This window comes from Copadichromis virginalis, linkage group LG23 (genome assembly GCF_057382275.1).
Source record: "Copadichromis virginalis isolate Kocher_CV1m ecotype Utaka linkage group LG23, C_Virginalis_male_GT1.1, whole genome shotgun sequence".
Taxonomy (NCBI): Eukaryota; Metazoa; Chordata; class Actinopteri; order Cichliformes; family Cichlidae; genus Copadichromis; species Copadichromis virginalis.
In genome coordinates this window covers 34,395,875-34,409,660 of record NC_140639.1, presented here as the reverse complement: position 1 = coordinate 34,409,660, position 13,786 = coordinate 34,395,875, and the positions used below count along the sequence as shown (strand labels likewise).

The following is a 13,786-nucleotide window of genomic DNA, read 5'->3' as shown; positions in this document are numbered from 1 at the left end:
AGACTGCAGTAAAGGTTTATCATATTATCATATTTCTTCATATTAGACAGATATGCATCACTTTCTGGAGAAGGTCTGGAGAAGGCTGTATCTATTTCAGCTTCAGCTACACCATGATCCCTCAACAAGGCCTCTGACAGGGATGCTAGATGTGATGTTTACACGAGATATGAGGGGCACTGCTTACAAATTAGTCCCCTTGCTTGTATCGCTGTCTCTCTTCTCAGTGGTCTTCTAATAGCTGCGCTAGCTGGTCTGTCAGTGCCTTAGCAATGACCTTATTCATGTTAACATTGGTAGCAAGCAATGACTCTAGCTTTGATCACCAGGAGAAATTATTAAGTTATTACATAGAACATTAAATTGTGTGATAATGAATTTTTATTCAAAACACTCTGAATCGAAGCATTGATTTTAAAAAAGAAAGAAAGAAAGAAAGAAAGAAAGAAAGAAACAAACAAACAAGTCAACAACCTAAAAGAATGGGACATTTTATTTTCAGTTTTAGAACTTCAGAGACTCTAAAACCGACATCTTATGGATAAAACGGCTTATTGTGCTGTGTATCAAACTATATATAGCATACATAACATACAGTTTGATACTCAACATCTAAACCATTTCCCAAATTCCTGAGTCTCTGAGGCATCACTAGAAGTACTTAAAGGTTCAAACCTAAAAATGTAATAATTATAAAAGATTTAATTATAATAAATGTTACATATGAAACACTGTAAGGATGTTTATAAAAACCTTACATTCAATTATAGGTTTACAAACAAACAAAAAAATAGAAAGATAGAATACTAGTACTTAACATTCTTTTTATATATTATACATTTCAAGTTTTTTGCCAAACTTTATCAAAAGACAGATTTTGCTACTTTTTACACTGAGGTTTTGGGTCAAATTGAATTTTCTTTTAGCCATTTAAAATAATATCATTTAAGGAAGGCACATTTTACATGATCTGATTTTTTAAGTAGGTGCTAAAGCCATATTTGGCTCACCCATCCACATCTGGCTCTAGGTAGTCCTCATCTCTCTCCACCAATCCTGGGGCTGCTGTGTTTAAGTCATCAATTGTTTGGGAGCTGTTGTGAACCTCTGGTGTAGTCTGTGCAGTTTCAGTAATCATACCAATGTCGTCATAACTTTCCTGTGAATCTTCCTCTTCATAAGTCACCCCATCTGTCACAAAGAAAATCAGATTGCAAATGTTAAACATTGATTAGTCAAAACACTGTGATAGTGCTAGTACTTTCATTATGGACACCTTCATGAACGTTGATGTCTCGGGCAGCAGGAGCAGTCGTGCCTGAGAAGGTCAGGGGTCGAGCCTCATCTGCTTCAATATCCTCATAAGGTAAAGAGGAAACACTTTGCCCATCTTTCTCTGAGATCATTTCTGCCTCTGATCTGACTCCTGAATGAAAAATAACATGAGAACACAAAAAAAGTTTCCCCCAAAACGCCCACATCTCAGATATGTGCATATTTTTAATGAAAACGGAACCTTGACTAGTGCAGTAATTTGAAATCTGTTTTATATCTCTGTTTAGGCCCACGCTGAAAGGGAAATTGTGCACCTTTAAGTGGACATCAGGGAGAAGCAGTAGCTCAAGGCAAGAAGACAACATCAAAAAGTAAAGCCAAATTTAATTCAGGTAAGGTTTTCATTTCTATAGCCAGAACCTCTCAAGTTGATGATATAGTGCAATTAAGTAGACATAACTTCAATTGGTGTATTAATATGTAATAATGATTAATATTATCAGTGTAAAGTATAACAGTGTTTTAGGTATTACTGCTTCTTAAATTACCACATCATTACCACAATACAAATAATGAGTTTTAGTTATGTTTAAATGACACTAAAATCTAGACTTTGATTAGGATTAATAACACGAATATGAAAAAACTGAATGAATGAACAAAATAATCAATCAATCAATAAACAAATGAATGAATAAATGACACACTACCATGACTGAGGTCTTCCATCTCATTTTCTTTGTCTATGACATCCTCATATTCCCCACTTTCAAACTCCAGTTCTTTCCCAGGCAGCATTTTTGCTGAAAGATTAATGTATTACACATTTACTGATAGAGTACATAACTACAGCTGTCTAACCAATGCACTGTGCTATTGAACCAGTGATGTACCAGTGTACCAGGGTACAACACAAGACAAGGAAAATCGCAACACACGCACAGGTTTGGGTAATTCTACACGTTTTGTATGTACATTTTCAATCAAGTAAGCAATCTTCGACTTTGCTAATGTGCTGCTTGTTCAGTCAGCAACAGTGACTATGTTATTTAAAATGCTGTCTGAAGTCAGAATTCAGTCAGTATGCTGAAAGACTGCCCTCTTGTGGCAAAAAGCCTCCAACGCCTTTTTCTTTAAACTTGGATGATGAGGATGGATCTCATGTTCAGTTTAGTTTTTGATACGTTCTAAGGTAATTTGTTAAAAGAGAAACAAGCCATGTAATAAATATACTCACATGAAACTTTGGACTTCCTGGCTCTCTTGACACAAAATCGTATAAATACAGAAATCAAAATTATTACAACAAGAAGAAATCCCACACCCACGATAATAGGTGCTATGGATGTAGAAGGAGGTGGTGAGGTTGGTGAGGGTGGTGGGGGTGGTGAGGGTGATGTTGGCGTGGGAGTCGGTTTCACATAGCCTGAAATAAAGCAAAGCCACTTAGGTGTTTCTGGATCCAGTCACAGTGAGAGCTGTAGTTGGTTCATCATGTTTATCTGCACCACCTCAAGGTAAGTAAGCTCAGAGTTACAGATTTTAAAAAAAGTCTCTTCTCTGCAAAACATGTGAAGGAATATTTCTGAAACCAATAGAAGATATTAAGAAAGGATTCATGAATTCTCTTACCGGGACAAATGATTGTAGCTGGAGAAACTTTTTCACAGGAACGTTGTTTGACAGAGCGCTTGATGTCCATGGTAACATCAGTGAACTCCAGTGTTGTTTCTAAGTTTATCTTGAATCAAATTTAAACTTTTTCACATTTAGTGATACAGCCAGAACAAAAAACACTAAAATATCTCTGGCAGTAAAAAGCAGGCCTGACTGAAGCATCAAAGCAACACACAGCAAAAGAAGTCACTAGAAGTCCAAACCAAAGGTAGGACAGTCCATTTCTTTTACGTTTCTGCAACTTTGTGTCAGCAAAGTGTCCAGTAAGTTTTTAACTTAAAAATCTTTGAGCATTTTGTATTTAGTCAGCTAAACCTCCCATACATTTCTTTCCATTTCATAAACCCAAATAATATAAAAATCACATTCCATTCTTCATTATTAGATTTAAATAAACTGAGACACAGAGCCAGGAAACTGTCCATGATATTGGTTTGTAGCATACGAGAAAGATTAGTGACCGGTTTCAAGAAACAGAATGTAAAGATTTACCTGTTTGTCTTCCGTAGAGATGCTATGGTTTTCTTTCTTAATCTCTTCACAGAGCTTTCTCTCTAACACTGCGGAACGATTAAATGGACATACTCTTTCCCACTTATCTCGATAATTGACATAAAGGACACCTCCATGTTTTTCAGTCGTGCGGAACTTTACACTTTCTGTAAAAGCAAAGAAACTGTGTTTAAAGAAGGAAACAAGCTCATCCACTTCTGTCTGGCAAATATGATGTTAGAGATGATCTGCTTGCGTTCATAATGTGTTTAAAAAATGAACAAAAATAATTTGTACATTTTTTAAATTTCTGAGATGACTTTTCTAATGAACAAGCCAAATGGTCATTGTTACAGAAACTGGAATAAGTTCCTTAACAGTGGCATAAGCAATTTGAGAATGTCGTTGTCATGTTTCCTTTTGCAAAAAACAAAAACCTGTAACAATTACCCCAAGATAATGAATTAAAATACTACCATAATTAAGAGAGGACATACATGTATGTACTGTATATAGGGATGAGTTTATGGAAAGAGAGGTGTATGGACTCACACTTACCACTACAAGTAATGAACACCACATTTGTGTCACACTTTCCTTTAGTCCTCCTGCACTGGCCAATGATGGAATGGTACTTTTCACAGCTGACATGGTAAATGTTACCTGAACCCTTTGATGAAGCTTTGGATTCAATCAAGACAGCATTGCCACAAAGCTTTTCTTGGCAAACTTTGTGTGCGTAGGATAGATCCCAGTTACTAGCACACACTGGAACGCCATCTATCCTCACTTCCCCACGGCAGCCCTGTGAAATGCTGACACTGGGCTCCTCTGGGAAGGAAAGCAATAAACACTGCAGTCAAGTATTGATAAAGACATAAAGTGCTGAGGTAGAAATGATCAGTTAATCTTCTCTGCACTGCAAAGTCAAAATATGAAGCACAAGTCCATAATCAAATAGTTCATTTAACACTTTTAGCTTTGGTTTGTTACTTTATCCAGTGTATCTGGAATAATTCTCCTTCACACTCCGAGTGTCTTGTTTCACTCTTCAGTGTTTCCAGTGCAAATGTAAAAAGTCTGTGATCATTTAAGATCAGTCCTGCTGATATAAATCTTACTTTTGCATTCAATAAAGACAGGCTCCTTCCTTGAGGGTGTGGATTTATTTTCACATTCCCAAATGCTTCCTGGATTTTCACCACAGCTGAAGCTTTTGTTCCAAAAAGAATCTATTTCAATTGTTTGGGGGTGGATTTCATTTGTTGATTGGTATCCACCACAGTCCATATTCTGGCAAAGCTTTTCCTTCTCAGTTTCATTGAAGTTTTCTCTGGAAACAGCACTGAGTCCCTGTCTCCAGTGAACCAACACTGTTCCACTACAGGCCTTTTTGTCAGGTACCATCGTCCTCCATTCTGAGACAGACAAGAGAAATAAAAAGTTCACAAAACATGATGTAACCAACAGGATCTGAATGATATAAATAACACACTCTGCACACAGAAATGACATTATGATCCTGCATCAACTTAAAGTTTTACACTTTTGAAGTTTAGCTACCCTTCTGACTGCTGTGTAAATAAAATGATTTTATAGAGTGATAACAAAGAGATGACAACTGATGACAGCGATATTTCTATAACCATCAGACTGCACAGGCCAGCTGTTTCCAGCTGATTCCAGACATTAAGTGAGTCAGACTGTGTGGCAGAGCCGTACTGGTGACATGGACAACAAGCAGAAAAGAAAAGAGTAAAACTGAGTAGAACAAATATCATTAATGGAGGTGAGGATGTTAACATTCTACCCTTTATTTCACTAAAAGTAACCTTTGAAGGCGAGCATGTCAAAGTTTGAAAGCAGCATTATTTTTATCTCAACATTTTTCTGAAATACAAACTAGTCTCAGTTTGTTTCAATTTCAATTCAGTTTCAAAGCCTTTATTTTAAAATTAGGCTGAAGGAGCAAAGAATAATTCAGAAACTGCTGACACAAAGATCATTATACACACCAGAGCATCGGAGGCCACTGTGTTTGCAGGCAGCTGTAGAAGCAGTAATACTGCTGCATGCAGATAATGGACTGTTAGCATTTGCAATGCAGTTTAGGTTTGAAATGGCTAATTTCTCTGCTGGTGCAGGTCCAAAGTAGGGAAGAGTCTCCACAGCATCACCACATTTAAGCTCCTGACAGATGGTGTTTCCATTGTTAGTGTCTTTGAGAGCATCCTCGCACACAGGGATCCACTTCCCCTCATACTCCACCTCTACGTTTCCAAAGCATTTGTAACTGGGAATGCTAAATCTGGGCTTGACACTACCTGCAAGAAAACAAAACAAAAATAATAATACCATATATTTATAATAGTCTTATTTTATTTTTAATTAGAATTTTAAGCAACAAGAACTATCATCATCTTAGTGTAAAGAATTTCAGTCTGATAGCTTCAGAAAGATTTATATTTGCTTCTTTAACACAAATGAGCTTAATTATAAAAACAGTATTTAAAAAGATATTTTTAAAACATTTGAAGGAACATTTAAAAACAGACTTGTGTCTTTTTGTTTGTTTTTTACATTCTGTTATCCTGTAACTTAGTTACTGAAGAATCAACAAACCAATAAAACTGGCACTTTTTTCCAAAGGGTCCAAATCAGTTGAAAATGAAACTTTTTAAAAAGCAAGTTATGACATTTATTATATTTTTGTAATATAAAATTACTTTTAAAAAAACAATTACCTGAGCAAACAACATAGGCTGGTTTTTCTTTACAGGACTTATCATTGTCCTGGTTTTTGACAAAGATGCTCTGTGTCAGGTCAGTAGTCTGATTTGTCGGGTGTAAACTCTTAAAGAGGATATCACCATCTTTGGGACTGTTGTGGGCTTTTATGGGCGTCCCACAGTTCAGCTTTTCACACAGCTTCACAGACTTGTCTTCTGTCCAGGTGTCTGCACACATATCTCCTTCTTTCTCTTCTACATGAATCCTGACTTTTCCCCAGCAGCTGTTCGTCAACCTCATCTCAATATTTCCTGTTGTGACATGAAAAAGTTAAATTTAAGAGGAAACTAGTATCAGCAGATATTTCACAACTTCTTAGACCAAGCTAGGTTTCAGAAAAAATAGAAAATAGTAGAAATTTGATTGAGAGAAAACAAGGAGGTGAATGTACATCTATGGACATTAAAAGGTAAAGTCTGTTATAAATAAATTGTCTCTTCTGTGACACAATAAATCAATTCCATAATGACCTTATTCTTAGTTTTATACTTTAACTCATTCATATTTCACATTACCTGAACATTTCACATAAGCAGTAGAATTATGGTGGTCAGGAGGCAGAGGTGTAGTTTGGTTACACTCAAAAAGAGACTTTTTTCTGGATGAGCAGCTAAAAGAGTTTTTCCAAACTTTATTAATCATATCAGCCCTAGAATTGAAAGAAAAGTTTGCAGCGTTCCCACAATGCATCTGCTGACACACTGTGTCTGCAGACTCTTGGTTCCATGTCTCTTTAGACCCAGAGAGCCAGTAGATTTCTCTGCCATGCTCTATCCCCACATGACCAGAACAGGTTCCACTTAAAAACACCACCTTGTGACCTGATGGACACAAAGAGAGAAACATGATACACAGTAAGTGGCTGTGCAGGTCGTCTACCTGTTGAAAGGTCAGTGGTTCACAAAGACATAGACACAAAAATAGGAAAGTGGTGCATAAATACATACTTGGTGAAAGAAGCTGAATGGAGATATACCACAGTCTGGGCTTATTCCAGCATAACTAAGTGATTATTCGGGGTCACCTTATTGAGCACTAATTATAAGCTTTATCAAAAAGGAAGGTTTGAAGCCTAATCTTAAATGTAGACAAGGTGCCTGCCTACAAAATCCAAACTGGGAAGTAATTCCAGAGGAAGAGGGGCCTGAAAGCTGAAAGCTCTGCCTTCTATTCCACTTTTAGGAACCATAAGTAGTCTGTAGTCTGAGAGGGAATTTGTTCTAGGGATCCAATGAAGAGAAGCCAATAAATCACAAATCTGCTCTCTACTGTTAGTCCATGTCAGTACTTGTGCTGCAGCATTCTGAATCAACTGTTTTTTACTGGCGAATTTAATTTTTGGCCAATTTAACGTTTATAAGGTTAAAATGTGCTTAGTTTTATCTCTATTTATAGGTAAAAATTAGCATTGTCTGTAAGACTTTCATTACTAAGCATGTAACTGTGCCAAAAGAATCTTTTAATTAAATATTTGTGTAAACAGTCAAGTATTTTAAAGAAAAAAAATGTTAAAATGGAATGAACAATGAAAATTAAATTGTAGGCATGGAAGGACTTTTGAGCCTGAAGGAGCTGTAGGAATAAAAAGTGAAGTTAACTAAGCTGAGCTTTTCTTCTGACTGACATTGATGAACGAAAATGTTGTTTTCCTGGTTTTAACAATTTATCATATTTTAGTGTGTCTGCAGCTTTTCCTGTCTTGATCCATCTTCACCAATATCATCTGTGACTTGTTCAGCAACTAAAAGACCAAAGATATAGACATAAAGCCTTCCTTTAAGGAAGGAAATTGTTTTTCTGGTTGATGTCACTGAAGGGCAGAGAAATAAAAAAAATAACACTCACCCTCACAGGTGATTCCAGCTGCTTCCGTTTCCCGATCCGAAAATTGGTTGTTTGAGTTTTCTGTTAAACACTCAGATATCTTTGATATCTTCTTATTTCTTGGACACGTTATTGACAGGAAGCTACCAGAACCCTGACTGAATTTTTCAGTTTTGCCTTTTTCCCCACATTGCAGTTGTTTGCAGACAGCTGCTGATTGAGCGTCTGTCCATCCTTTTACAGGAACTTTCTTCCACTGGCCCTCATGCTTTATCTCCAATCTTCCAGCACATCTTCCAGGACCATCTGCCAGTTTCACCTCCACACTGTCTGTACCACGACAATAAGAGATTTATCAGCCACGAAACACAAAAAGAATAAATACATTAAATTAAACTCTTACTGAACACATTTTGGGAAAATTTAATCAGAATTTAACAATGTCACAATTTCACTGAATGAAGTAACTCATTTTCTCTCTCGACATAGAATTTATTGCAGGATTTAAAATCCCATTATAAAAGCAGACAAAGGCCATCAGCAGCCACTCTGTACATTTCCACTGCTGTATCTCACCTGAACACACCACATAAGGTTGTTTTGAACACTGGATGTTCTTGCCATGCTGAGCCTGACAGTGCCACAGTGAGGACTCATTGCCTTTGCAGCTCACATGGTCCATTATCCCTCCTGAATTCTGATGTTCTTCAGTATAAATCAGCTAGAACAAAGCATTTATGAGTTTATGTTATTTCATTGATAATCATCCAGTATTAATGGTGCACGTTAGTACACTTATCACAATAAATCCAGTAGCACTGCTGTATGGACAGTTTCTGATACATGAACGCTCAGTATCCATGTATCAGAACAACAGGTAACTTATGGTGACTAAACTTGAAAACTCACTTCCCCACATCCAAGCTCCTTGCAGACCAATTCAGCTTCAGTTTTAGTCCAGGTGGAGGCACACACAGGATTAACTGAATCATTCACTTCAATATTAACTGTACCATAGCACTTGCTGTCTTTGCCAGAGTGCTTCAGAAATACTTTAACTACATCTGAGAGAGAGAGAGAGAGAGAGAGAGAGAGAGAGAGAGAGAGAGAGCAGTTTCACAGTGTGAAGTGTTTGCTTGGAAGTTGTTTGTGTTGGAATATAGATGTGTTGAATTACCTGTGCATGTCACATTAAGGTTTTTGTTTGGGCTGAGAGAGTTACCGCAGTGCATTTGCTGGCACACATCAAAATCAAAGTTGTCCTGTTGAACAGGTACCCAGTTGTTATTTTCTTCTTTCTCCAGCTGCCCAGAACACACATTTGACGGATTTCCTTTGAGCTGCAATCTCGTATGACCTGTTCATAAAAACACTTTCTGAATTCACCACCATATTTAATATTTAACAGTTTTTATCACAGCTTTAAAATCGGTTTACATAATGTGTAAGTGTGTGTGTGTGTGTCTGTGTGTTACCTTCACATATGACAGAAACAGGTTTGCATGATGCTGAATCGTCCTGTTTGCCATTCACACACTGCCACAGATGATCTGGGTCTGCATTTTGAAAGGCTGAACAATCGAGCTCCATCTTTGATGAGCTTCTTTCACTATCCATCCATTTTAAGGTAAGAATTTCTTTGAATTCACCACACCCGAGATATTTACACAGAAGATCGGCTTCTTTTTTTTCTTTAAGAGAGAGGAATTATATATTCTTTGTTAATCAAAAATAGTGTACAACATTTTAAAATGTGATCGAAGTAGTACACCATTAAATAACAAGAAGAATCTTTCACAGTAGTGGAACTCTTCTGTCCTTTGAAACACAGAAGATATTTGATAGTAGCATGAATCTGATAATTTAGCACAAAGAGATTGTCTTTAGTGTGATACTTTAGTATTTCAGGCTTAACAAGACAATGTTGAAGCTTCTAATTCTGCGACTATAGTGTTTGAATATAAAAGTATCAATGGTGAAAAGTAACTTTCCTTAAGTATCTTCATTTTTATTTTCGATTGGGATTATACATTAAATATATCATCATTATTTGTCTTAGTGAAAATCTTCACTGAATGATATTTTAATAAGTAACTTAATTACAACCATTATTGGAAAATATGAGTCAATTAAAATTTAAAACTATCTGACATTAGTTTAGAATTTATTTAACCATAATTGCATTACGCTGATCTTAAACGCTGTCTCTAAGTTGCTGTGTATTGTTTACTGCATTTGCATTTTACTGAGAAAAAGTTATCTTTGTTTCTCCTCTGAAGTTATGTACAGTTAACATTTAGAAAAGAACCTACAAATGTATACATGAATGAATCACACTCTTACCCAATCTGTCTTTACAAAAGTAACCCGATTTGCCATCAATGGAGTACTGGACAGCTCCAGCACATTTGGGTCCATTCAGGCTTATTGTGATATTACCTTGAAGAGCACAATCATAAACCAGCCAAATACAAACACAGACAAAAAACCAACAAACATCACAATCGATCTTATCAAGTCATTTCCAATATAGTTAATGTACCTTAACAACCTTTAGCTAAGAGTCATTGTCACTGAGCTCACTAAAAAAGCCCACCAACAACAACAAAAAAACAACAGAAACAAAAATCTGAAAAACTTACTTGAACATGTAATTTTTTTCACTGTGAGCTTTGGGTAATGGCTGTAGTTCCAACCAGGATGTTTACATTCCCACAGAGCGCTCTCGTGTCCTTCACACTTCAGTTCATTGAGCCAGATCGGTCTGTCTTCAGAAGGCTTAACAGTATCTATTACTGAGTTCTCCACAGGTTCCCCACAGTGAGTGCTCTTACAAACCACTTTTTCAGTGTTGTTGCTCCAGTGTGTATCCCCAACATAACCCCATATGTTGTTATGGTAGACTTCAAGGTAGCCTTCACATGGGTAGCCTCCTTTGTTTTTTAGAATCAGTTTGTCCTCAGCTAGGAACATACAAGGTTTATACAGCAAAGTATTATTATAAGAATTATGATTTGTTTCATGACTTACTTTTGGGAACTGCAAAGGATAAAATTTTAAACCTTTGTTTGTGCCATAACATCTGAATACAAGTAAAAATAATAATAATAATAATTTTTTGTTTTGTATGCCTTTACGTTTTACTTTATTATTGTAATATATTTAGCAAGATATTTCTAAACACATTGTTTTTGTGTATCATTATTATTATTATTATTATTATTATTATTATTATTATTATTATTATTATGAATCCATTAAGTCTTAATCCAAACAATTCTGCTTATAAAATTTCTGGGCGGTCGGAATCCAGCTGTCATGGGGAAAGAGGCAGATAACACCCTGGACAGGTCACCAATCTGTTAACATATGGAGAAACTCGTGTTTACATTACACACACAGTTAATTTAGATTTACCAATTAACCTACTGCATGTATGTGTTTGGACTGTGAGAGGAAGTCAGAGTACCCAGAGATAACCCATGCAGACACAGGTGGCTGTGCCAGCTCCACACAGAAAGGATTATGCAAAAATCACAATAAAAAAAAAAGCTTAAAGTGGACGCCAGACTAGATTGGAACCCGGTATTTTCTTTCACCGCCATGCTTCCCACTATGTTTGTTTATACGTCTTTATAAATAGAAACATACATAGATTTAGCAATGGAAGCTTTTAGCGGTTGTGAATTTTTGCCATTCTGTATTTTATGTTTAGCCCCACAAAAAAGACCAATTTTTACATTAAGCTTTGAAAGATATTGTAGCGAGTGTAAACAAATAACACTGATTGTTTTCTTTGTTTGAAATCTACATTCTAACTCTTTTAAAGTATTAATATTGTATACTAATTATCAATTAATTTATTTATTAATTATTAATTTCTATAGTTTTTTTCCCGTAAATTTCAAAGACATTTTAAAGACTCATTCGTAATTCAAATTCATAATAATATTTATTACTATTAATAACATCCAGAATTAAAGAAACTAAACTTACCTTGTGAGATCACCAGCTCAACGTGAGCGATGTGAAGAAACAGGAGCAGGAACCACATCATCACCACAGCTCATGACTTGAGAGTGAGACAGACAAACGATGTGCTGGGCTTTATATAGCCGTGGCTTCGCCCACCAAAAAGGAAATGAGCAGCATACGCGCCAAAGTTACAAATATTATCTTAGGCTAAAAGAAAACTAACACAAAAGTGCTCTGATTTCATATACAATACCCTTTTCAATTTAAACTCACTATGATGCTGCGAAATTGAAAAAATGTTTAAACATATCAACGGTAGAACATACCGTCCATAAGAATGTGAAATTGGTCAACTATTGATAAAACATAAATTCAATAAAGTTGAATATCAACCTTTTTCAGTAATTCTGATATGTAAGAGCATTATGTCCTTAAATACAAAGGCTGCTTTAGGGAACAGCAAATACAGTAATCATCAGGAAAACCAAACATCATCTTAGAGAAATATCAGATTTTTTAGAAGCGGGTCATTCCATCTCACATCAGCCAAATTTCTCCTTCAACTTGTCCATTTCACATAAACATTCTATTGCACAAAGTTTGAACATGTAAAACAAGTGCTGTGAAATTTTCCTTTATACATTGAGCCCCTTTCAGGCCATTGTTTGGAACATCGAAATCTGAAACCATGTTTGAAGATGAAAAAGTCTTTTAGAGAAAAGCCTACAATTTTCACTGGTTTTTCTTACACTCAGCATGAATCAGTTTCTGGTACAAATTAGCGTATTTTTTGTTATGGAGACCTGGGTCACTTGTCTCAAATTATGAAATTTTTTAGAACATCTTCTGTTAAACCTTCGACAGTTTTTATGTCAACTGTTGAACATACATAATGATTACTGTTAATTTTTTAGCTTTTATACTTTCCAAGATACATATTTAAAAAAACATAAATACAAGACAAACACAAAAAACCCCTTTCGGTCCATTTCTTCACACATTGTTACAACTATTCTCGATGTAACTGAGGAAATATTTTGCTAAATATATGAATATTTGCCTCTTAGTCTAAATTATCTTGATGGCAGTAGTAGGCAGTATTGTAGGTAGGCAGAATAGGTTTTGAAAATGAAAAATATACACATAATTAACAGAATATGATTTTGAATATTAACTGGAAAATTCAGGTTAGACTATGTACTAATTTATTTATTCATTTTTTGTTTGCATGTGGTGCAGCCTTTGATATTGTGACTATTAAATGTTAAAAAATATTCTGTTTTAGCATTATCATGAAATATAACTTTATACTGTTCAAAATTGTGTGAAGTTGTATTTTATTCATGTGTTTTCAAATACGAAACTGCTTGAATTATTTCTTTTCTAATATATAAATAATGTTCGTCTTGTAATCGGAAGGTTGCCGGTTCGAGCCCCATCTCGGACAGTCTCGGTCGTTGTGTCCTTGGGCAAGACACTTCACCTACCACCTACTGGTGTTGGCCAGAGGGGCCGATGGCGCGATATGGCAGCCTCGCCTCTGTCAGTCTGCCCCAGGGCAGCTGTGGCTACAACTGTAGCTGCCTCCACCAGTGTGTGAATGTGAGAGTGAATGAATAGTGGAATTGTAAAGCGCTTTGAGGGGTCCCGAAAGCGCTATATAAATGCAATCATTATTATTATTATTATTATTATTATTATATATATGTATAATTTAATTAGCTAATACACAGGCAATACCCAAATACAGATA

General features: G+C 35.8%; 1 protein-coding gene across 2 annotated transcripts; it reads right to left on the bottom strand.

The window, feature by feature from the left end:
* Positions 1-1,006: 1,006 nt before the first annotated feature.
* Positions 1,007-12,115, bottom strand: LOC146681457 (scavenger receptor cysteine-rich type 1 protein M130-like). 2 transcript variants are annotated; one of them, XM_085448564.1, is made up of 19 exons: positions 12,055-12,115; positions 10,701-11,021; positions 10,402-10,497; positions 9,534-9,749; positions 9,236-9,415; positions 8,968-9,122; positions 8,635-8,779; positions 8,080-8,388; positions 6,750-7,055; positions 6,189-6,485; positions 5,460-5,768; positions 4,566-4,862; positions 4,003-4,275; positions 3,445-3,611; positions 2,908-3,016; positions 2,513-2,701; positions 1,983-2,078; positions 1,277-1,426; positions 1,007-1,191 (listed from the first exon to the last, which is right to left on the bottom strand). In XM_085448564.1, the coding sequence occupies exons 1-19, from the start codon at positions 12,113-12,115 to the stop codon at positions 1,007-1,009; spliced, it is 3,861 nt and encodes a 1,286-aa protein (XP_085304690.1). The 2 variants fall into 2 exon arrangements, with proteins under 2 accessions (XP_085304690.1, XP_085304691.1); XM_085448565.1 differs by having other exon boundaries at positions 2,914-3,016.
* Between the last annotated feature and the right edge of the window lie 1,671 nt (positions 12,116-13,786).

What these genes read in the sequence shown, in the direction of transcription:
- LOC146681457 (XM_085448564.1), bottom strand. Translation starts at nt 12,115, where the DNA reads ATGATGTGGTTCCTGCTCCTGTTTCTTCACATCGCTCACGTTGAGCTG. An exon ending in GGTGTTCATTACTTGTAGTG is followed by an intron (nt 3,612 to 4,002) that starts GTAAGTGTGAGT and finishes TTGCTTTTACAG; the next exon opens with AAAGTGTAAAGTTCCGCACG. An exon ending in AGACATCAACGTTCATGAAG is followed by an intron (nt 1,192 to 1,276) that starts GTGTCCATAATG and finishes TCTTTGTGACAG; the next exon opens with ATGGGGTGACTTATGAAGAG.